Below are 24,308 nucleotides of genomic sequence, written 5' to 3' on the forward strand. Positions count from 1 at the left end.
TGTCAGGCAAAGCTGTGGTGCCCTCACCAATCCTAAAACCCCAAACAGGGCACCAGACCAAATCCTGGGTTTGGTTCTGGTCTGTGGTTGCTACCTTGCCATCAGTTTTATACCACCAAAGTCTCAGGGCTAAAGGGCTGGATTTGTATTGATAGTAGGCAAAGTCTGTCCCCAAAACTAAGGAGGAGAAACTGCCCCAACAGCTGAGATTTCCTGGGATTTGAGGATAGTAGTGAGGTTGTGTCTGTGGTCAGAGAGGGAATAGGAGAAGGCCTAGAGATGCCTTGCAGAGGTCTCAGGCGTGAGATATCCTACAACTTGGATCCCTCAAACTCAGAATGCTTTCTTTCATAGTTTTAAATCTATACTCCAACCCAACCGGGCCTGGCTCTATGGGCATTGGAGGCTGGCTGCTTGAGGCACTCCCCTTCTGGTAGTGACATCCAAAGCAGATGGTACAGAATAAGACCTTCCCTCTGCTTGGCCTGGGATTTACAGGGCATGCTGGATGTGATACTGACCCTTCTGTGCTAGAACAGGCCCTTCTCCCTCAAATGCCCGCTCATACTTGGTCCTGCTGAGCCCTCAGTCCAGAGGGCCTGAATTTAATGGGCCATTTTTGCCAAGGCTTTCGGATCTTCAGTGGGATTCTGCATCATCTCACCCATCATTAGAGCCCTGTCCCTACCCAGTGTAGAGGTCACAGGAAATGTCAGAACTGACTGCCGAGGCTTCAAGGGAATCTTCCGTTCAGACCTGAGCTCTCCCTGTCTGCAGCTCACTTTTCCAAGGCCAGGTGGAAGGAACACTATGCCCTACAGGGCTTCTAAGAGAAGCGAGTTCAGAGTGCTGCCTGAGCTCAGAGTGCTGCTTCAGTGTTTTCTCCTTGCAACAGGTATTGCTGACTGGGCGTAGAGGTGGGACGGTGAGACATGAGAGAGCCAATGAGGCAGGGTAGTTATGGATGCCCAGCCCGCTATTCAACTAATTCAAACAATTTAAACTGTTAAGAAAATTTTCGTGGTTTTATTGTATCATGAGGCATTGAAACATCTGAACAAATCAATATCTGGGCGGTGAGGCAGCTGCTTTCTCCTTCACTTCTTTGGGTTACTAGAGCAACTTGTCAGTAGATTAAAAAAAAAAAAAAAGACAACCTTTTGCATTACTTAAGTCTTTCCAAGGCATGCGCTGGTACAACACAAACTTCTCCTGTCAGATGCAACTAGTCTAGCGTCCAAACATCATGCACAACACCTCGGTAGCAGCAGCACACTGCGCCCGCGCCCACCGCGGCCCTGCTCGTTTGTGAATGATATTTGGAGCATCTGGAGGAGTGTGAATAGTATCGGGAAGAGGAGGGAGGAGGAAACAGCATGAGTGCCTGGCTGGGAGGAGGTCAGCCAAAGTTGTGCAGGGCAAGCCTGAACATGTCATTGGTGCAAACCCAAGCATCGTTGATGTTCTTTAATAGGAACATCTGGTGGAACCCCATGATGGGGTCTTCATCGGCCTGTAAGGAGAGAAAAAATGGTTCAGTTAAGTTGGCCAAGGAACTAAAGGGTGTTCAGTTGGAGGAGAATGCTGACTTTGCAATCAGGGCCTTCTATCTTGGACACAAATCCTAGGAGAGCCCGGGGTACTCGTGATTGTGAACTGACATAATGTATGTAACATTGAACTTGGCACAAAGGGAACCTGAGGTGGCAGCTCATACTTCTACGTACACTCAAACTGCAGAACAACTCACCAGTTAGCTACAGCAATATAGCAGACAACATAGCGCTTCTGAGTCCATGTTTCTGGGCAAAAGTGACCAATCTTAAAGAGTTCTGTGGCGCTTATCATAGTCTAAAAAACTAAACAGTCTTAGTGTCTGATTATGGTAGTTAGTCCAGCCATGAGAAGATACTACTAATAATGACTTTGTACATGAGAAAAGACTCAAAGCCAAGCTCACACCAATTACAACTCTGCAGAGAAGAAAAACTAATGTATCCCTATCAGGTAATCTGTTTCTTGTCATGAGAAGTACAAAATTTGCAACAAAAAAAGGGTGAGAGACCTCCAGCCAAAATGCAGAATACCCGGATGAGGCCTACTTGAGGTAGAAGCCTAACTAACCAGCTGTGTTTCTAACATCACTGTTTTTTCCAGGAATTATCGTTAGGAAGGAGGCAAATCAGTCTTTCGGGGTTGGACAGAAACACCAGAAAGAACTTGAAGCCAGGTGGAAAGAGGCACTGCTTACTAACCCCAGCCTGGGAAAGCGTGTCCTGAGACCCCAGAAAAGACCTCCTTACTCCCAAGGCCTATCTGAGCACACTCTTGTGTGTAGGCAGGGTATCTTGGACAGGTAGGAGAAACTGACAGGAAAAACCAGGCCAGAAGGCAGGTCCATCCAGGTCCAGTGGAAAGGCCTAGAGGGTCGCCCTCTCCCTCCACCCTTGTATTGGACTCAGGAAGCCCTGCCTAGCCTAGGGAGAAGGCACGTGGGTCTGATATTCTGGGGACCAGGATGCCACATGCCCAGGAGGCTGGAACTTGGTTAAGGGGCAGCTCATCTGTCCTGCTTTGGGAAGGAGAGGCTTTTTGGAAATCAAGAATCTGTCTTCAGTCTGTTAGAGTATAACAAGTAGGAGTTCCTGGAAAGGGGGTGGGGTGAACGGGCAGAGGCACCGAAGGACCACAGGAAAGCTTTGAAGGTTAACAGGTCTTGAGAAGTGGAACTAGAAAGGCAAAGAGAATCAGGAGTTCCAAGAATCTGCTTTGATCAGCAGGTGGAAGAGCCAGCAGCCAGCTTGGGGAGTGGTAGCATGGACTCCAGTTCAGGGCCAGCTGCCTGCAGAAGGCTCCCCTACAGCTTGGGGGCAGTACAAAGGCCCAGTGGCTGGGATCACAGCCCTATCCTGTTCCTGTACCTCACTGTCCCTTTTCCAAGAAGGCTCTATACCAGTGCTCTCCAATAGGAATTGTTGCAATAACAGAAATGTTTTAGGTTTGTGCTGTCCAATAGGCAGCCATGAATAAATCTGAGCACTTGAAATATGACTAATGCAACTGAGGAACTATATTTTAATTTTATTTCATTTTACTTCATGCAATTTAAAAATCACTCCATGTGGCTGATGGCTAGAGTACCGAGCTACAAAGCTCTAGGCATCACTTGTCTGGGTGTCCCTAAGGAGCAGGAGAGTGGCACCGCACGGCAGCAGCACCATTACCTTCAGCTGGCCCACAACCATGCTGATGATGCAGCTGTCTGGTGTGGGCTGATGGTCCTGCGCCGTGATGCTGTGCTGGATTTTCTGGAATGGAAGGCTCTGCAAGAGAAAACACAGGTGGTGGGCTGTGGCCAGCAGGGTGGGGAAGGAGCTGCCTGCAGCCCAGCCCTGGCCCTTACTTACAGACAATTTCTCCACAATGGCAGCTTTCCCCTGGAATTGCTGTCCTTCCCACGTAAGGCATGATGCATCAATCTGAAAACCAGGAAATCTGGGGTCAGAGCTTCAGAGCACAAGGAATATCGCTGAGGCCCTGAAAAGACCCCAAAAAGGGTCCTGCTTGGGGAACATGAGTCCATGTCTGTTTCCCTGTCTGTAAAGAAGGGAAATGAGGGTAACTTCCAAACATCAGACAATTAACAACTTTAATTACACCCAAGCATTGCAGAGCCCAAGCTCTGAAAGACTATGTAACAAAATACAAACTTACTAATAAGTAAGCTCATCTCCCACTTTTTATCCAAAAAGTTGTATAGCCTTTGATATGGATGAGCTCCAGGCTGGCCGTATGTGGCCAAGGCTCAGTCAAAAACCATCCTGTTGTTTGGGCAGTCAGCACCAGTCCCAGAATAATCATCAGAAATAACTTGGAAGAAAAAAAGAAAGAAAGAACTAGGAAACATCTATGTTCAACACCATCTCTAGAGCCCAGAATCAGTTCCACAGAGGCCCTTCCCATGGGGTCAGGGAGGGATGGAGGCTAATAAGGCCTCTCCTGGTACCCTCCCAACCATCACCGTGTAACCCACAGCTTCACCGCCTCCCCGCCCCATCTTTCCTACCATTGCCTCCTGGGGCAGAGCTCAAAAGCGCCTCTGCTACTTAGCAGCTCTGACATTAGGCAAACTAGTTTTTATTTCTCCCCCCGAATCTGTTTCCTGATGTTTAAAGGGAAAACCTGCTGGGCTTTATGTAAAACGATATACATAAAGTACTCCTTAAAGATGATGCTAACTCTTCTCTGGGTCAGATCTGCTTTAATTGATTTTAAAAGCAACATGACAGAAGTGCTAAAGATCCCAGTCAGACCAGTTTGAATTTTTAAAAGCCTCTACCTGTGATAATGACAATCAATTACCTGGGCCGGATCTGGCCTTCCACTGCTAAGATCCCTTTCTTTTCTTCAAAATGTCTGAACTGGCCCTGACTTTTTGAGGGAGACAGAGGAGGTTGCCCACAGCCCATCAGGCTGCAAGGCTGTGAGTGATGCCTCCTATCTTCTATCCTGGATAGACCTGCTAGGCGTGGCTTGATCAATCACACTTCTGTCTTGGGCAGTGTCAAATACAAGTAACTCTTGGTGTATATGAACATCATTAACACAGCAGTAAAAAGTGCCTACAAAGAAGGGTCTCTCAAGAAACACCCACCTCCCATGAGCATTCAGGGGCTTTTAGCTCTTTAAAGGACACCGGACCTGGGGCCTCCAAGAGCGATCTGAGGTGCACTGACGATTCTTACAGCTGCTGCCTCCAGGGGGCACCAGAAGCCCTAGCCTCCGCTGGCCACTGCCTGGTCTGGAGCAGAGGCACTCCGAGGACCATGGAAGGGCGAGCCCAGAATGTGCTGCCTATGGTACCACTCATGTAGATTACCTAAGAATCTCACTCATGCAGAAGATGACAGAAAGGCCCATGTGGCCCGGGGAACTGGGCTAGGCCTTAAGCCCCGTACCCCGTGGAGAGTAGCTCAGATAAAAGGGCTCAGCCAATCCAGTGAGGGGTGCCAGAACTTGTGAACTGGAGGCACTAGCCCCACATCTGAATTGATCCCCTGGAATCCCGTTTTCATGCTAGAGCAGAAGACTTACATAAATTGCGCCTAGTTGAGTTCTGTCATTATCAAATAACTGGTAGTAATGTTGAATGAAGCTGGATCCAATCTGCTCCCAAATTGGCTTGTCTCCCATTCTGGAGCGTCACCCGGCCTCGTTGAGACCTATAAGTCCAGCAAGACAGGGAGGGAAGCATTGGTACCTTGGTACCGTGGAAGCAGCAGGTAGCCAGTCAGTCTCTTCACTGACCCCCACCCCTCCCAGACCTCCTTGAGCAGGCAGTGCTTTGCTGAGGTCTGTTCTCCCGGAGAACACAGAGAGGACCCAGGGAACTGATAAGCAATCCCTCAATACAGACAAGTGCAGGGAGCCCAGAGGTGGACAACTCAGACCCTCCTGGTGCCAGGATCATAGAGAAGGATGGGTCCTGAGGGTGGAGCCCGGACGAAGGAAGGTCAGAGCAAGTACTACAGAGGATGAGCTTTTGGGGAGGAGCTAAGCAGTCTCCCCATTTCTTTTCATTTAATCCTCTCAACAACCTGCACAGCCAGTTACTGCTATTCTTCCCACTTTGCAGGTCAGGAACTACTGATGTCTGTGAGTCAAGTGTCTTTGATTGCAGCACTCAGGCCCTTAACATTACCCCAGGGCCTTAGCAGGTGGAAGACCCAGTGAGAGTGGGGAAAAATGGCTCCTCAAGGTCCCACTTGCAACAAAGACAGAAAGTGACCCTCCCTCACTTTGTCTTAAGGGGGAAGTTTATTTCTTTGTGGCCACATGACATCATTTCATCACCGAGAAGGGTTACATCTACCAACTGCAGAGCTGGGACCACGAGTTCAGAGGATCACAGATGACAACAGAAATGCTGGGAGGGCAAAGGAAGGTTGGGAGGGGAAAATGAGTCATGTCTCTACACCCCATCCCAGCACTGGCTCCATCAGAAGGGTTGCCCCCTGTCTGGTCTCCGAGCAATAGGGGAGCCGCGCCCCCTCCACCCTACCCTGCTACAGATATCAGGGATCCAAGGCTGCTAGATGAAAAATCCAAGCCCCAGACGGAAGAGTCGCTCAGCCTTTGGTAGGCTCCTTCTGGGTAGAGTGGAGTGCATCTAGCTGCAGGATCCATGACAGCAGACCTCTGTTGTTCTATAGTTGTTTCTGACTGCACAGGAACCCACCCACTCTCTCCTAATAACAGGACTCTGAACCAAAGCTGTAAGGAGGTGGGTTTGACCGCAGCAGACAACCACTGGCAGTGGTGGGATCTGATGCAAGTCACTGCCGTCCTGAGAGCCTCAGCTCTCTTCTCTATAAGGGGGTGGAACCCTGCTGTTGCCATTGGGGTCTCACTAAGGGAACCTAGTAAAAGCTCTTGACTCAGCTTGGTTAGTGCTAGTTTGCTCTGGTCCCTATGACCTCACCCTAGGCCAGAGGAACCAGAGGAAGGACAGTGGAAGTGGGTAGTAGCTTATTCCCAATTCAGCCAATCTCCCAGCTGTGACCAACGCTCCAGCCAATGAGGGGCCAGGAAGCTGAGCCAGCTTTATTTTAGGTTCCCGAGGAGGTGGTGGCACTAAAAATAGCAGCACGGTGCTGGGATGACTAAATGTCCAGGAAAGTCTAAAAGAAGCAGAGGATAAAGCTTGGGCCCAGCAGCGCCTGCTTGGGACAAGGAGTGTCCCAGCTTGCTCTCCACCAAGAAATAGAACAAGTGGGAAAAACATAGGATACGCAGCTGCTCTCAGCTGTTCTGTCTTGGTCACATTTTCAAGGGGCCAGACTGTGACAGCACCACATGCAAACTCGGGTCACTGGAGGCACAACAGAGCCTGGCATCGCACATCTCTCTGCCCCTTCCACCAGCGGACTCACCCATCGCGGCCCAACCCCACCACATCACACTCCCAAGATGCCCTGCTGAGCCCCCCAAGACCTCTGGGGCAGGGGAAAGCTGGAGGAATGAACTAGGGCCGTCTTGCCCTCTGTTCTCAGCAGCCCTTGGAGAAGGTCTTGGAGGAGTGTGCCAGTCAGGAGAAACAACATGAGCACGTGCCTGTGGACACAAGAAGAGAGAAGGGCAGGAAACTGGGGAGCAGAAGACGGAGGGTGAGGGGAAATAAGACAAGGAGCTATCCAAAGAAAAGTGGCACCATGCGGTGGGACACTGAGGTGAAGGAAGCGAGGTGTGTTTTCCTTTCTCGACATTGTTCTTAATGGTGTGATGAGTTTCTAACACAAAAACGACTTGGCAGAAGCAGAGGTGGAGTAAAGAGGTTGGAGGAATAAAGGGACCGAAGACCTTTTGGCTGGGTGGAGGGGGAAGGGCAAAGGGAGCTCTCCTGAGGGACAGGACTACTCAAAAAGGGTGAGCAGGAATCTTCAAAGCTATGTGGATTGAAGATTTTGCTTCATAGATGTCAAGTGGTGCCGCTGAAGCCCACAGCAACCTTGTTTGACGCTTGCTCGACCCTGATGTGTTTACCTCTGTGTAGTCATCATGTGGTCAATTTCACTGTCAGCCCACTTTACAGGTGGGAAAACCAAGGTTCAGCCTGAGGTCCCAACTTGCCCACTACATCAGTGCTGATCCTGAGTTCTCCGGTTAAGGCCACTGCTTATTTTCTCCTATTTTGCTCCCTTGAGTTCTAAGCCACAAGGCTGGCCATGTCCCTCCCCTACAAACCCCTCACCCTTGGGTTCAAGGTCAAACACCTGAAGGCCCACAGGTGGCTATATCCATACCAGTCCCTAACTCCTCAGCCATTCTCTCCTGCCTCGATCCAGCACCACACCTAAACACACTGCAACTTGAGAGTATTTGCTCCCGGGGTTTTTGCACAGGTGAGTCCTCCCGCTGGGATGCCCGCCCTCCCCTCACATCACCATTCAGATGCCTCCCATCTGGGTCTTCCTTTGCAGACTCAACTGCTGACCCCCAACCCCACGTGCAAGCGTGGATGGGCACACCCAGGGCCCACTCCACTGTGGCTCCGGGCTGTGGGCGTTCCCATGTGGTTCTTGCCACATTCCATACCAACTCCTCAATCTCACAGTACAGAGTCCAGCAAACTATGGGACTTCCAGTTTCTGACTCCACATCTTCCACAAAGCTTTCACCCTGTAGTTGGGAGGCGGTATCCTTGAGCCTAGAAAAAGCAGCAGGGTGCAGGGGCCACCTCCCATCCCCATGGGACACAGGGGAGGGGTGGGCTGGGCTGGGGTCCCCAGGATGGCCAGCCAGCCCCGGCCTTGCTTCTGATATATTTACTGTGGAAAGAATAGCCTGGAAAGAAACATAATGCCAAGGCTGATGGGCAGCCTCGCGTGAGACTGGGGACTGACCTTCATGACAGCTTCTCCTACAGCTCTTCTGAGAGGGCCGCTGACCACCGCCTCCTGCTTCACTCAGGCTGACTGAGGCCAGGCTCCTCGAGGAGCAGAAATGATCTCGGCGACCTCTCACCCACTGAGCATCAGCCTTCACTGACCCTTAGGTCTCTGTGGGTGCAAAGACTCTCTAAGAATGTCTCATACACTGCGGCCCGCTCCCAATCAATCCACACAGAGGCAGAGATGCCCCAGTCTTGTCAACGACTTCAAGTTGTTCACACTTCCTAAGGCTGTCATACACATCAGGTTAAAAGCTCCGACCCAGGAGATCCCACTGGGTAACAGAATAAAAACCCTTCATTTTTCTCCTCAAATTCTGGGTCAGTGTTTCCAGTATTTTGAAACTTGAAACAGTAGTGTCCAGCTGATGTCTCGTTTCACTAATGCGTATTCAGTGTAGAAATGTGCTCATGGCTTTACACGCATTTTGTTCTAACACCCTGTGAGTCAACTCCCATGTCAGAGATGAGCAAAACAAGGCCCGGCAAGGTCAGCTAAATTTGCTCAATGTCACGAGACTAATAAATGGTGGAACTGGATGGGACCAGGCTTAGTGGGCTCCAGGACCAAGACGTCCTGTGACAACTGGTCTGGAGATAAAAACGAATGACACTGAGGGCTGAAGCCCTGATCTCTAACCTTGCTTTTTCCGAAAGGGGCAAGACAGGCTTGAACCAGGGCTTCTGCCTCCAAACAAAGGCACCAGGCAGACTGCCACACTAAACAATGGACGTTTTCATGGGGGATGATCTCACGCTTTTCCTAAACCTTCAAAGTCACAACCCCATTCCGCCATCTCAGCGAAGCAGAGTGAATGTGGGCCTAGCTGGATCTGGGGCAGGACTGGGGTCAGGAGAGTGACGAGAAAGAGGAAGAGGACATTCATTACTAACTCCACACTTTCAAACAGAAGGATGTTTCTGTTGGTCGGCCTATCACTGAGGCCCACAGGGAACACCAGATGTGCGAGCTTATAGTGGGATCCTTGAACTCAGCACCAACTCAGCACTACGACCTTCACACCTACTGTCTGCTAGGCCTCAAGAGCCTTGAAGCAGAGGCTGGGAAGGACTCCAACAGGTAGAACTGACAGACGACTCTGGCTTAAACCCAGAGCACAGGCGTGGACTAAACTGAGTGAGGAAAGGCTGTGGGCTGCAACCAGAGGGGAAGACACTGATCTGAAGAGTGCTGTGTATCCTGTGCAGCAGCCTTCCCATTCTCCATTGACAAAATCTCAACCATTTATCCTGCCTTCAAGGCCCTGGGTGGCCTGGCCTCCCCGTCCTCTGCAGCCACTCTGGGCATTTTCCTATTTCTGGAACATCTTGAGCCTGTTCTCACTGAAGCGCTCTGCAACTGCTGATCCTTCTTCTTGGATCATTCTCCCTCCTAGATGTATCCAGATCCTCCTTCATGTGTCTAGCTCCTTGTCACATGTGTGTCCACTCAAAGGTCACCTCCTCGCAGATACCTTCCCTGACCATGCAGTCTAAAGTGGCCTCCCGGTTACTCATTTCATCATCCTGCTTCATTTTCTTAGCACTTGTTACTGCATGAGATTATCACGTTTACATATTTGTTAATGGTCCCTCTCCCTGACTGGGGCACCCCTGTCCCTGTCTGCAAGGTGCCTCACCTAAGCCCTCTTCTCTGGAGAAGTGTGTTCTGGGGAAACCCTGTTCAATTTAAGTGGCCAGGTGACCCACTTCACCTCCACCCACACCTTCCGTCCAATTTGTCAGGAAACAATCCTTTGCCTTCCACCCAGCCATCTGTCTGAGGTGTGTGTTAGTGGTGCTTGGCCCCTCCTTCCCACCCCAATTCCCAAGGTTCTGATCACCTGAGGGACAACTGTGGCTGAAGAGGAGGCACAGGACCACACTGTCAAAAGCCTGGCCGTTAGCCTGCTTCTCCTCTCCCTCACGGCAGGACCCTCTGACCATGTCTTCATCAGTAATTATGAGAATGTTAGGGGTAATCAACTGTGGATATAAAGCAGGACTCAGCTGGCAGGTACGAGGTGAACACTGGGTCAAGAGCTGGGAAGGAGGGTAATCTCAGCCTCCTGTAGGACACCACACTAAGGAACAGCCTTGACCTGGGACTGGCAACAGCCTCGTTCACCACTCACTTGCCTGCAGTTGGGATAGAAATCAGCCAAGGTCTGCTGCCCAGGTCAGAACCTTTTCCTGGGGCAGACTCTTGAGGTCTAGGTGCCCCCAGCACGCTAAGGGCCTTCTCCTCTTCTATTTGGAGAGGGCTCCAGAGGCTTCAGGTTGCCCTGATTGGCCGAGAAGCTGAATCCTGAGATCTGCATTCTAGTCTCTCTGCTCTGCCAATACTCAGTTCCTGAGTAGCCCCCTTTCCAAGGTGGTTCAGGGATCTCTGGGGCCCTGTCCTAGACAGTTCCCATCCATGAACTTGCTGCTTCATGTACCATCAGTCAAACCCCTGTAAACCAAACAGTTATTAAATACATGTGTTCTCTCATTCCAGTCTCTCAGCTCTGTAAAGCTGGTATGATTACTGTAACTTTGAGGATGAAACCAAGACTCTTGAGATGTTAAGAATTCAAGACAACGCAAGGCTACTGGGGCACAGTCAGCATGAAAATGTCTACAAAACTGGCCTGGACTGGAACAGTTGAGAGCCCAGGTCAAGTAGCTAGAAGCATAGATGGAAAAACGAAGAATGGAGCCCAGGTCTTTTCTTCCCCTTTGAAACTGGCAAGCTCTATGCCCGTCAGAAAGGAAACCCTCTAAGTGCATGCTCAGCCTGTCACAGCAGGTGTACAACCTACAAATGAGACCATGAATTGACCTGGGCCTGAACCACCTCTGCAAGTGGAACCAATGTCTCTATACAGATGTCCTTCCAGGGGGCTGCAGTTTCTGCCCTGGAGAGACTCAAGGGCTCTGATGGAATACCTGAGGCTTTAGGAAACAAACATTCCTGAATTCCCCATTTACTGAGGCAAACTACCCTCAGTTCCCAGGTTCCTTGGACATCTCTCTCATGAGAGGAGGTTCTCCTTTGCCAGGGTAGACCCTTCTCCAGCCTGAGTGCTTAAGGAGTTGGCATACAGCAGGTACCAGCAATAAATAAAGGCCCAGGGTAGTGAGAAGGACCAACGCCGGTCCTCTTGTGTCCCTCTTCCTCGGCCACCTTCCTGAGTCACAGTCAGACCTGAACAAATGATTCCTCCCAGGAAGACACATTTCAGCTGACAGAGTGAGAATGGAGACGGTGCCACACAGACCTGGTATGGGTGCTGACCAGCAGCATCAGTCACTCCTGGAGCCACTGCAGGGATAACCCGCACGCAAGCACCTCCCTCAGGAAGAGTCTTCAGGAACTCCTGCCATATGTGGTCAAAGCAAGAAATCACAAAATCTCAAAATTGGGGAAGGCGTTGTTGTTCAGTTGCTAACTGGTGTCTGACTCCTTGCGACCCCATGGACAGCAGCACACCAGGCTCCCCTGTCCTTCACTATCTCCAGAAGTGCACTCAAATTCATGTCTTTGAGTCTGTGATGCTGTCTAACCATCTCATCCTCTGCTGTTTCCTTCTCCTTCTGCCCTCAATCTTTCCTAGCATCAGGGTCTTTTCCAATGAGTCGGCTCTTCACATTAGGTGGCCAAAGTACTGCAGCTTCAGCTTCTGCATTAGTCCTTCCAATGAATATTTAGGACTCAAGTCTTCTCTAATACCACTCAAACCCAACCTTCCCCATACAAACATTCTCATGGCTCACAGAAAAAAAAAATACTAACTTTAAAAACAGGCCCATCAGGAGGTTCAGCTCAAGCCATCCACAGAAATCCTGCCTAACATTCAATGTCCACCCTGTGGAGAACTTTTTGGATCTACTCCCCAATCTCCAAAAGAACTACTACTCCCTTTCACTTCTGGGGAGGGCACCTCTGCTTCACTCTGGGAAGATGTCCTGATAGATATCATTCCAAGAGCACTGGGCACTTGAATAAGTGACCTGAAAGGGTCTCAGTCAAAGAGGTAGAAGGTACCAAGCCAAGTTCAGGCAGGGAAGGAGGTCATGGACCACAAAATGCTGGAGAGATTCTCAGGTACTGGGAGAACACCCAGCAGAGACCTCTGAGGGACAAGGAGCTGGTGAAAGAAGATCTGTCTAGACTCAACAACAACAGCAATTTGGAGTGGTAACAGCCAAGTTGCTCAAGGGATCCCAGACCTTCCTGGGCCCAGCATCCTGAGGGATACCTTGCTCCATGGTTTCTTCAGGCACTGGAGAGGAGAGTGGGCTCACTAACAGCCTTTACTCTTCGGTGCTCTCTTTCTCAGAAGCACCCCCGCCGCTTGCAAAGGGCCAAGAGTCCCTTGTGGGTCTCTTCAACTTAGACCTCAATACATAATAGCAACATTCTGTCTCCCTGACTACTGTGACCTCCTTTCCCCAGCACCGGGACTTGGTAGGAACTCATTATTCTACCCCCCAGCTTCTGCGCAGAGCCTGACATACAGAAAGGGCCGCAAGAATGGTGGCTGAGTAAAATGCATCGCTGGTGAGAGAAGAGAAAAAAATAATTTCAAGCGAGATACTAATGCCTCAGTAAAGGGATTCTAGAATTTTTTGATATAAAGTGCCTTCCAATCCTAAAATTTGAGCATTCTTTCCCATAAATCATTCTTTCCATCCCAACCCACCAGTTGGAAAGTTAGAATAAAGTGAAACATGGCTCAGAGAGGTGAGTTCCACATCACCAATAGGCATAGTTTTGAGCTGGTTGAGAACCCAGTCTCCTCACAGCCTGACCCTTTATTATGCAGCCATATCCTGAATGTCCCAGGCCAGGCCCGACCACCCAAGTCAGCCGTATAAGACTAGAAAGGGTGCATACTGATTGTGGACAACCTCGGTGTTCTCCTCTTATCTCTGAGCTCTGAGACACAGACAGCTTGCCAAATTCCAGAAAGGTCAAGGACTTATGGGGGTCAGGATGCGTAGCAATGGCTAAATGATTGACCCCAGACACAGAAGTTATATGGAACTTAAGGTGTGGAATGAGAGAGAGGGACCTGAATCCCTCCTCCTCCCAGGTAACCTATGAGAAAAAACAACAGCATTTTGATCTCAAAGAAAATCCTTGTGATCAAGTCACCTAGGGCTTTGGAATCTGTGAACTAATCCATAGCCATAAAGCCTAACTCACCTGACACCAGTGTCCTAGAAAGAAGCAACCCAGACAATCTCAAGATCTTGAAACAACTGCTTATGGCATGAAGATATCCAATCACGCTGATCCTATGTGTGTCCTATGGGTAGTCCCTCTTTGCTGCCCACCTCCACGGGCAAACCAGGCCTCTCCTGAGCCTGCTGAATGAACCTGACTAGTTCACGCTTGTAGGCTAGGATGTGAACTAGAAGAAAGAGAAGGCGGGACTGGGTGAGGAGATCTAGACAGATCCTTGCCTATCCTCCTTAACCATGGAAAATGCAACTGCAGGAAAAATTCCAAGGCTTGAGTTCAATGACCAGAAAAATACTACTTGGGGAAATAATCAAGAAAAGGAAAAAAAAAAATTCCAAAGATGGTGCATCATGGGCTTAACTCAACTCTCCTAAGAGACCTGACTGCTGCTGAGGCCAGGTGTGCAAAACTTGGCTGCTTCTTTAGTACCTGGGAGAACTGTGGCTCATTACTGCATTGGGTCAGAAAATTCAAAGCTTGACAAACTGTCTTTTCCCCATATCCCATGGTCTTCTCTGGATTCCTCCCTTAATTTATCATCACTCAGTCAGGAAGGGCCTTCCCAAAGCCAGCCTGAGGACCATTCTATGGCTAGCTACTCCCCTTCCTCCAGAACTCAATGGAGACATGGTGCCTTCATTAAAGGGAATTTCCCAAGGCCCAATCAGCTTTCTGCCTATTCAGAGGTCGCTCTGAACGCTGGATGAGTGAGCAAGCAAGAGAGGGAAGCCTGACTTTCCGCAGTCTCCAGCTCTAGTTCTGCCACCCAGGTTGCAGAAGGGCCTCAGAGTCCAAAAATGCCCCTTCCCCAACGTCACTTGCAGCCCAGCCTCGTTTGGCACTAGGCTCACCAACCTTAGACCTGGACTGCACCTTCCCCTCCATCAAATCCCACCTTTTTGTTACCATCCTCACAGAATCCTCCTCTATGGAAGAAGGGCAGACGACCCCGGGAGCAGCAGATGGGAGGTTTAGGCTGTACTGAAGATATCTAACAATGTGTTGGAGGCTCACATATTCAGCTTCACCTCCTTGGCTTCCTCCCTCCCTCCCTCCACTAACACAGCCGTCCAACCCACCCACGGCTTAAGTCTGGTCACTGATAGAAAGAAGGGCGGGGGCTGAGCCTACGAGTCCGGAGCCGCCTCGTCTCTTCAGGCCAGATTCTCCAAGGCTGCTGGGGGTTAAGTCCCACGTGGAACCCCCCTCCCGCGCCAGATTCCCTGACCCTACCCTCCACGCAGAAGAACCTACGCATGAGTTCCGGAGTGGGAGATAGGTTTCGTGCATTCTCAGCCGGCAAACAAGCAAGTGAGCGCTCACCTACATCCTAGCAGAGCTGTGGTTCAGAACCAGAGGAGGGAAGGGCTGCTGCACGCGGGCGCCCTTACCCAAAGCTGACTCCGGAACGGGCTGGGTGGCGTCTACCCATCCCCGGATCCTTGGCGGGCTGGCGGCAGGACGTGGGGATGGGGTCCGCCCGCTAGCCTGCCTGCAGTTTGTGGGACTCGGGCAGGCCTGGCTAGGCCAGACGGGGCGGGGCCCGGAGCGCCCCATCTGGGTGGTCCAGACCAGAGAAAAAGGCCTGGCCTCGGAGCGGTCCGGTGTGCCCGCCACCTGCACTGTACGCCCGAAATAGGTTCCTGGCTTCCTCTGTGTTCCCCCGGCCGCCGCCTCAGAGGACCGGCGGGAGGCGGAGCCGCGCGCGACACATGGCCCCGGCCCGGCGCGGCTTTGGGGCCGCCGGGGGGGGGCAGGGGAGGGGCCGCCCGGGGACTTGCAGCAGAAGCTCCAGGCGACCCGGAGCACAGCTCCTGCGGCCCAGCCCCCGCCCCGGCGCGCTAGCCCCGACACTCACCCGAGGGGCTGGCACGATGGCGGCAGCGGCGGCGGCAACCCAGCGCGGTCTGCGACCGACTGTCCCTTCCCCCCTGCCTTCCCTTGCCACCCCGTTGCACTCTGGGAAACGCAGTCCTCTTCGTGCTCTTTTCTGGTATAGGTGCGCTAGAAGAAAACTACCATTCCCGACGTCCTATGCGCCGAGGCCCAGACACAGCCAGCAGCGCGGGAGGTGAGGCTAAGTCAGGGAGGGAGGCCGCCGGGGCGAGCCCCTGAGAATTGTGGTCTAGCGGAAGCCTCTGGAACACCCGAGCTTGGCGCCAGGCTGGGGTCAGGCCTCGGTTGTCGCCAAGTCCCAGCTGGTCCAGCCCCGCCCAGCTTTCGCGGCCTTTCGGTGTTGGCCCCGCCTCCGTGGGAGCTCGGCCTGTTCTCAAACTGGCCTATCCGCCCCTCCCTGGGCCCCTGAGCTGTTTCCGCTCGCAAACCCCCCTTCTCTTCGGTGCTGTGGCCGCCCCTGTGGCTCTTCCGAGTGGAGCTCCAAAGCTACCCGGGGCGGAACCCACAGCTTCTGTTGTCCCAACATTCTTGCGCCCTGCCGGGTGCAAGTTGGACCCAAAGCTGGTTTCAAGCAAGCGAGGCTTTCCTGGGCTGGAAACAAGATTACTCTTAGATTTCTGCAGTTTAGGTGTACAAAGCATTCTCTCAAGTTTTTGTTGTTGTTGTTTGCATGAGGCAGGGCAGCTAAGAATCTTGGTTTTATTCATGAAAAAAGATAAATAACTTGCGCGCCCAAACCCTCCCCGTGATTTAAGTGATTAAATTGTCCACAATCTCCCTTCCGCCCATTACCCTTTTCTTTCAACATTTCCGTTGTCGTTTCCTGGGTAACACAAACATTTGAAGTAAGGTGTGTCTTGGTCAGGCCTGCTGGGGAAATGCTCTGCAGCTAAGCCCGGGGACCACGGGTTAAGTTATAGAGACAAGGTTTCTCCTGGTCAGAGATCTCTCAGTACTCCTGTTCGTCCAGAAATTTAATACCTTCACAGATCCTCACCATCACCCCCACCTCTCCACCTGGGGATGGCTGGTAAGACCTGACCAGGCTTCTGTTCATTAAATTCCAGATCTGTATTATTTTGCCTGACTAGATTCTTCTCTTACTACTGTCAGGGAGACTGCATTGCCCTGGTTGTGGTGTATCTAGGGCCTAGGGCCTCCCTTGCTCTGAGCTGTCCCCCTCCCTTCTATAAGATAAAACACCCTAGAGGTTGTGTGCTCATTACATCCAGATACTAGCGAATCCTGACCCATTTGGCTCTTCTCACTCTGTCCTGGGAGTGCTGCTAAGAGGTTCAAGAGACCCAAAGCTGAAAGTCTTAAATCCCTTCAGCAAACAGGAGCTAAAGGATACAGTAACGAACATGGCTGGAGCCTGGGAAAATCCTCACTCCTAATGAAGGCAGGTGGGGACAGCTGAGTGAGTGACCCAACAGCTGCCCATAAAAGGCTACAGTCCCTGCTGACCTGGAAGGGTACTGCTGTGCTTCCACCACTTTATGACCAGCCAGAACTAACCCCAGGAAGGGAGAGATACAGTCCCTTCCCCAACTAGGCACCTGCACAACCTATCTCCTACCTCTCCTCCCCAACAGACACTTGTTTCTCAAGTCAATGCCAAGGGGTCAGAAGGAGAGCAGAGACTGGAGGGATATTTTAGTCATTCCAGTTTGAAACTACAGGGAAAGCCCCCAGGTAAGTGGCTTTTTCCATAAGTAACAGAGAAAAGAATCATGTTTTATGGAGCCCAAGAAGTATCATTTGTGCCCCAATACCCATGTTAAACACTGCTAGTTTTAAAGGCATTTGTTGCTAGTTTTGAGCTAAATGACTTGGAACCACAGATAAAAATGTCATCTTGTCACTACAACATCCAGTCTAAATGAAGATGCTAACAGCCAAGAAAATGCGTCAAGAGAAGACAAATCCCAGCTCATCCTTAAATTCCTCTGAGGATCCACCTCCTTCACAATGAAAGTGCACCAAGGTCAGAGGTATCCACATTCCTTGTAAGAATCCATGGCTGGCTCCAGCTGTGGTCTTCACTGATTTAAGTAACTGCATGCCCATGTGTGCCAGACACTGTACTAGGCCTAAGGGGAGAATAGTGAGCAAAATTCAATTCCAGCTGAAAATTCTTAAGGAATTCAAAACCCCCAGGGAAGTGCCACAATTCAGCTTAGTTGTCAGTTGCTTCTTCCCCCAGTTGAAAGCACACAGGGAGCTAACCCATGGGCAAACCAAGACCATCTGGTGCAATTTCCAAACTCTTCAGGATGAGTTGGAACTCTTGAGAAGACCTTATGAGGGTTAGGGCCCCTTTATGGAGAAACCTAGTCACCGAAGCATCTCTACTCCCAGGGTCAGCCTGGTCCTCGAGACCAAGGTGGAGAAGGGGGAGGCCTATCAAGAAGTCCATCTCCCCATATTTCAAGGATCCTTAGCTGAGTCCTTATAAAAATAAAATGGCGAGACCCAAATAAAAACCTTACTTTCTGTTTAATTCGTTTTGCCAAACAAACACAGTGAAAACTTTAGTCTGACTAATTGTACAGAAAATAGAATTTGTAACCAGTAGCAAACATAACAGGATAGACCTAAGTCCCTGGCAGGCTGGATTTCCATCAACAGGTCACCTAGATCCCCTTGTAGATGGCCTCCTGGGAGGGAGGTCCTAGGAAGCCGAGGCACAGATCTGCCAGTCCCCATCAGAATCACAGGCTGCACCTGGGAAGGAAAAGCACAAAAAAGTAGAACTGATGTTACTTGGATCTCTTATCACTACACACAGAAGAGTTGTCTCTGATTGCCAGCCAAACTCAAGGTGTTGTCTTCCCAAAGCCATAGTCCTCCAGCATCCCACCTGCATCCCTATGGGATAAGTTTCAAGGTCAGTGGTTCTGAAGCCTCTGCTTAACCAGAACCTGCAATATAAACTTGGAGTTAGGGAGTGAAGGTGTGGATGGGTAGACAAAGTCATAACTGCTGGTGTCCCCAGTGCAGTCTCAGACTTCAGGGCGTTGCTTCAGGAGGAAACGAGAGGGTACTAGGTCACCAGCAAAAGAGTCCAGCTGCCCTAAGCCTCAGTACTGTCAAACAGTGCCCCAGGAGTATGAGGGAGTTCAACAACGGTGGCCGCAGGTCCCTCTAAGCTGGCAGGGATCTGGGAGTCCAGAGGGCCAAAAGGGGACGCGTTTACATTCCGTGCTTCTTGCGGATGACAGCCATGGCCAGCAGCCGATCCTTCTCGCGAAGTTCTTCGCGGAGCTTGGCCTCGGTGAGACGCAGGTGACGGATACTGCCCTTCATCTCCTTCATCTTCACCTCCATCAGCGCCAGGATGTCCCGCTGCTCGTTCAGCTTGCGCAAGAGCTCCTCCTCCGTGGTGCCTGACGACAACGAGTACGAGTGGTCGGAGCCAGTATCAGGAAAGCCCTCTTCACCCACCACCACCAACTGTGGGCCCATGGGGCACTCGGCGGCCTCCAGCCCTGCTGTAGCAGCCTCTAGCTCCGACGCAGCGGCGGCGGCGGCTGCGCCCTCTGCGGCCGGGAACTCCACTTGCACTGTCAGGTCGATGGGCTTAACGTCTTCTCCCGTGGGAGTGGTGGGCGCCGGTGGCACGGATCCTGGAGCCTGGCTGCTGTCTACAGCAGCCTGAAGGGTGAGGAGCACAGCCGCAGAAGCAGATACCAGGTTAGGCTGCAGCTGGGTGTTCTGGGCAGTGGAAGCGGACGGCGACGGCTGCTGCTGCTGCTGCTGCTGTTGCTGTTGCTGCTGCTGCTGCTGCCTGCGGCGGGCGGCTGCGGCCCCCGCGGGTCTGCGTGCTACTTTGCGCTCGTTCACGCCGCGCAGTGGGAAGATGGTGGGGACCCGCACAGTGTAGGTTTTGCGGCCGCCCTGGAAGTGAACGCTGCAAAGACGGTGGCCCGTGGTGGGCTGGAAGGTGGAGAAGCACCCGCTGACGCCGGCACGGGACACATTCTTGAGCCAGAGGCGCCGCAGCTCAGCGTCCTTGGGAAACGTGTAGAAGTGCAACGCCTTGTCCCGGTGCGAGTTGTTGTAGCAGCCCGGCACGCAGCACGTAAATCCAGGCATGGCTGCGCCGCGCGGCCCGACCCGGCCCACCGGCCTCCTGAGCTTTTCGACGGTCGGGTCTGTCTGCCGCCGCCCGCCCCTCGACGGGCGGCGCCGCGCGAGGCCTTAGGCGGCCTCCCACTACTGCCACCCGGCACGGCCGGCCTAACTCAGCGCCCCGTGCCCAGAATACGCCTCCCGCCGGCCCGCGCCGCGCCGCCGGTCCAGCCGCCCGCCTGCGCTCCGGAGTGGGCCCCGGGGACGCCGCGAAGGACCGCCTGAGGAGGAGGACTACGCCCCCCACAATGCACTGCGCCAGAAGTCGCTCACTTCCGGAGCGGGGGCGTGCTTATTCCGGCCGCTTTCCAGTGCACGGCGAAGAGCCACGTAGAGCGGACTCTTCTCCTACTCGGCTCACCCTCCGCGGACTAGAGAGGCATATTCGGTTGGAGCTCTGTCGCTTGGAGAGCCCTTCGCAAGGACCTGGAATCCTGAGAGGGGTCGGGCGGCGCGCGCCTCTCCAGTGCGCATGCGCCGTGGGCATGTGCCCAGCGAAACTACAAGTCCCGCAATGCCTTGCGCTAAACTTGGCGGCTGCGACCTGGAGCGACGCCTAAGGGAAAGGTCGGGTTGCAAACTGATCAGGAATCGGATTAGGTTGTGCTGTACGCCGGAAGCGGTCCCACAACCCTGAGCCGCTCTGTTCGCTGCATTCCTGCGGGGGAGGGGAGGAAGGGCCTCAGCTTGTCACCGAGGCCTCAGGAGCCTCTTTGTCTGCGTTAGAGACTCCCAACGACTTAGACTTTGCTTGCGTTGACTCGCTTACTGACCAGTGATCACTTATAGTCATCACTGGGTGCCTACTGTGTGCGGAACACAGTGCATGGAGTTGGAAATCATGTAGGAACCAAGTCGACCCGACACGACTATAGAGGGACTGAGGGTCGGACTTGGACAATAGGTGTGAATGCACGTTAATGGATGTCTAATCACAGAAATAAACGCTCCAAAAAAACGAACAAGATAGGAAGAATTCGGAGGCGGAGGCACCGGAAGAAAAAAATCCATGAGGGACTTCTCTGGTGGTCCAGTGGTTAAGACTCAGCTTCCACTGCATAGGGCACGTGTTGTATCCCTGTTCCGGGAATTACGACCCCCGAAAGTTGTGTAACATAAAAAACAAAAAACTTAAAAATCCAAGAAAGCCTGGGTAGGAAGGAGCAGCTGGTTCTTTCCCTGGGCGCCTGCCTGTAATGCCCTGAGGCAAGCAGGAGCTAGGCTCTGCCCTTAAAGAGACAGAATGGCAGAAGCTCCGAAAGATAACCAAACCAGGCCAACTTAAAAGATTTGTGATTTTATTATGACAGCGACTGAGAACTGTTGAAAGAGTGTGAAACGAAAGGATGGACAGGACTTGTATTGTAACAAGTTACGTCCCGATCCCGTCGACTTCTCTGGGGATAGTGTTCTAAAGGGCAAGAGAGGCTGGAAAACCAAGAAAGCAGTCTCTTGTACAGAATTACCTGTAAGCTAGCCCTCCTCCTTTGCTGAGTTCCCTGTTCCTCCTACTTCTTGCCCTTCTTCTCCCTTTCTCCTGACTCTCCTTATTTTATTCTCTTCTGATAACAAACCACAGGTATTCATTCAAAGCCTAGTATACATTATTTCTAATTATTTGATATAAAAAAAATAGATCGGGCCTTTTAAAAAGAACAATAGCGCTCCAAGTTAACTGCAGAAGAGAACAATAGCATTACAGTTAACTGTTACTTTTTTTAAGTTTGTTATTTATTGTAAAATAAACCCATACATAAAATGTTCTAGAAGCATACAGGACAGTGGGGGAGGAGAAAAAACTTTTTCTGGTCCCAACACCCAAACATTACCTGTTTACGTTTCTGTTTACAACCAATGTGATCCTTTGTCATTTGTGTGGGTTCCACAGAACCATCCCTCCTGGCCAGTGCTATTGAGGTCCACAGCTTGAACCAATTTAGATTCAGAAATGCATTCTCTAGTATGTGTAGCTCGTGCTGAAACATGTGCATTCATTTGGGTGAATCATTTATACTATTAAAACATGAATACACACTTTGTTATATGTTTGAATGTTTATAAAAATGTGTGCAGTAGAGATAAAACTCAGCAAAAGATCATTGTATTGTTATATATTTTCATTGTCATACAGTTACCAATATGGTTCTACTCCTACCAATCTCAAGACATACCTTACTCAAAAAAAACTGGTAAGAGGTCAAATTAATGTCATTTATTTGTGTACAGAACATTGAATATTATGCTTTATAGAACTCTACCTTCTAGTACATAAAATGACTTCTAATCTACATAGTATTCTACACTGAAAAAAATATCTGGAATGCAATGCATGGGTTTCTCTCTACCCTCACTGCCCTGGCCACCTTTTATCTTGTCACGTCTGGAGAAAGGCAAGAACTTTTGTCACATGTCTCCCTACTTCCAATCGTGCCTCCCCTGCAATCTGTTCTTCACATCATTGCCAGAGAAAATATGATTATGTAATACATCTGCTTAAATCCCTCCCGTGGCCTGTTGCATTTAGAATATTGTTCAAACTTCTTTGCAGAACCTGCTAAGACCTCACATGGTCTGGTCCCATGAACCTAGTTTGTCTGTTAGTTTTGGGGATTTTGTTTGTTTGTTTGTTTTTTGGCCATACCACATTGCTTGTGGGATTTCAGTTCCTGAAACAGGGATTAAACCTAGGCTCTCAGCAACGAGAGCGCAGAGTCCTAACCATTGAATTGCCAGGGAATTCCCCCTTTTTCTTTTCTGACAAGTAATAAAGTCCCAAGGTTTCTGTCGTGGCTCAGATGGTAAAGAGTCTGCCTGCAATGCAGGAAACCTGGGTTCAATTTCTGGGTTGGAAAGATCCTCTGGAGAAGGAAATAGCAGCCCACTGTAGTATTTTTGCCTGGGAAATCCCATGGACAGAGGAGCCCGGTGGACTACATCCCATGGGGTCACAAAGAGTCCGACACGACTGAGCGACTAACACACACACACGTATATAGTTTAATCAATCATGGAAACACAGGACAATCTATGCAAACAATACTATGCCAAAGTATGACTGTGTTCAATCAGTTCAGTTCAGTTCAGTCGCTCAGTCGTGTCTGACTCTTTGCAACCCCACACATCACAGCACGCCAGGCCTCCCTGTCCATCACCAACTCCCAAGTCCACTCAAACTCATGTCCATCGAGTCGGTGATGCCATCCAGCCATCTCATTCTCTGTCGTCCCCATCTCCTCCCGCCCCCAATCCCTCCCAGCATCAGAGTCTTTTCCAGTGAGTCAACTCGTCACATGAGGTGGCCAAAGAATTGGAGTTTCAGCTTTAGCATCAGTCCTTCCAATGAACACCCAGGATTGATCTCCTTTAGAATGGACTGGCTGGATCTCCTTGCAGTCCAAGGGACTCTCAAGAGTCTTCTCCAGCACCACAGTTCAAAAGCATCAATTCTTCGGCGATCAGCTTTCTTCACAGTCCAACTCTCACATCCATACATGACCACGGGAAAAACCATAGCCTTGACTAGACGGACCTTTGTTGGCAAAGTAATATCTCTGCTTTTTAATATGCTATCTAGGTTGGTCATAACTTCCCTTCCAAGGAGTAAGCGTCTTTTAATTTCATGGCTGCAATCAGCATCCGCAGTGATTTTGGAGCCCCCAAAAATAAAGTCTGACACCGTTTCCACTGTTTCCCCATCTATTTCCCATGAAGTGATGGGACCAGATGCCATGATCTTTGTTTTCTGAATGTTGAGCTTCAAGCCAACCTTTTCACTTTCCTTTTTCACTTTCATCAAGAAGCTTTTTAGTTCCTCTTCACTTTCTGCCACAAGGGTGGTGTCATCTGCATATCTGAGGTTATTCATATTTCTCCCGGCAATCTTGATTCCAGCTTGTGCTTCTTCTATACAGTTCATGGAATTCTCCAGGCCAGAATACTGGAGTGGGTAGCCTTTCCCTTCTGCAGGGGATCTTCCCAGCCCAGGGATCAAACCCAGGTCTCCTGCATTGCAGGTGGATTCTTTATTGGCTGAGCCACATGGGAAGCCATCATAGAGGTCAGATCTAAATGACAGGGTGTAAGGTAAGGGAGTTAGAGAAGGCGAGGTTCGGAAAAAAACACAAGACCGGCACTTTACAGGAACAGATCACCTTTAATGAGGCGAGAAGGGGCAGCAGTCCCATTTGTGGGCTGCTGTGCTAAGTCAAGAAGAGAGTAGGTATGTATAGAAAACATGTATGTGGAGATACATCATTTTGAGGGGGTCTGTTTTTCCTCATGATTATTTTTGATTAGTTAGCTTTCAACAACTGGGGTAAGGAATTCCTGAGATAGGCCAGAGACTGGGATCGGCTGGGAGCTGAATGTAAGCAATCTTAATGCCCATTCCTTTCTTTGGGGTAGAAAGTTCTTTATTGTGTATAGAATGGTGGGGAGGACCTGGAGGGGAGTTTTAACTCCAGGCTATTTTGAGCCATGTAGCTTTCCTTCACAGGGAATATTGATATGATTTTCCTCCACAGTTCTCTTATTTTGAGATGTAAAAATCTTTTTTTTTTTTAATTCTTGAGAAGCAAAAATCTTGTATTTTCTTTA

The 24,308-nt window shown here is 50.6% G+C and overlaps 2 protein-coding genes across 3 annotated transcripts; both read right to left on the reverse strand.

The window, feature by feature from the left end:
- Positions 1 to 352: 352 nt before the first annotated feature.
- Positions 353 to 15,696, reverse strand: NUTF2 (nuclear transport factor 2). 2 transcript variants are annotated; one of them, XM_055412500.2, is made up of 5 exons: positions 15,541 to 15,696; positions 5,095 to 5,222; positions 3,408 to 3,479; positions 3,225 to 3,323; positions 353 to 1,513 (listed from the first exon to the last, which is right to left on the reverse strand). In XM_055412500.2, exons 2-5 carry the CDS (start codon positions 5,191 to 5,193, stop codon positions 1,400 to 1,402), a joined length of 384 nt encoding a protein of 127 aa, XP_055268475.1. In that variant the 5' UTR covers positions 5,194 to 5,222; positions 15,541 to 15,696; the 3' UTR covers positions 353 to 1,399. The 2 variants fall into 2 exon arrangements, with proteins under 2 accessions (XP_055268475.1, XP_055268476.1); XM_055412501.2 differs by lacking the exon at positions 15,541 to 15,696 and adding an exon at positions 8,403 to 8,537.
- Positions 15,697 to 18,058: 2,362 nt separating this feature from the next.
- THAP11 (THAP domain containing 11) lies at positions 18,059 to 20,148 on the reverse strand. The gene has a single exon (XM_055412503.2). It carries the CDS (start codon positions 19,674 to 19,676, stop codon positions 18,774 to 18,776), a length of 903 nt encoding a protein of 300 aa, XP_055268478.2. The 5' UTR covers positions 19,677 to 20,148; the 3' UTR covers positions 18,059 to 18,773.
- Positions 20,149 to 24,308: the final 4,160 nt, after the last annotated feature.

This window comes from Moschus berezovskii, chromosome 22 (assembly GCF_049115385.1).
Source record: "Moschus berezovskii isolate FMDL1 chromosome 22, NW_MosBer_1.0, whole genome shotgun sequence".
Taxonomy (NCBI): Eukaryota; Metazoa; Chordata; class Mammalia; order Artiodactyla; family Moschidae; genus Moschus; species Moschus berezovskii.

Excerpts from the sequence above, each read along its gene's own strand:
- THAP11 (XM_055412503.2), bottom strand. The coding sequence starts at position 19,676 with ATGCCTGGATTTACGTGCTGCGTGCCGGGCTGCTACAACAACTCGCAC.
- NUTF2 (XM_055412500.2), bottom strand. The coding sequence starts at position 5,193 with ATGGGAGACAAGCCAATTTGGGAGCAGATTGGATCCAGCTTCATTCAA. Across the intron at positions 3,324-3,407 it reads CCATTGTGGAGAAATTGTCT|AGCCTTCCATTCCAGAAAAT; the intron begins GTAAGTAAGGGC and ends TTTCTCTTGCAG. Across the intron at positions 1,514-3,224 it reads TGGTTGTGGGCCAGCTGAAG|GCCGATGAAGACCCCATCAT; the intron begins GTAATGGTGCTG and ends CTCTCCTTACAG.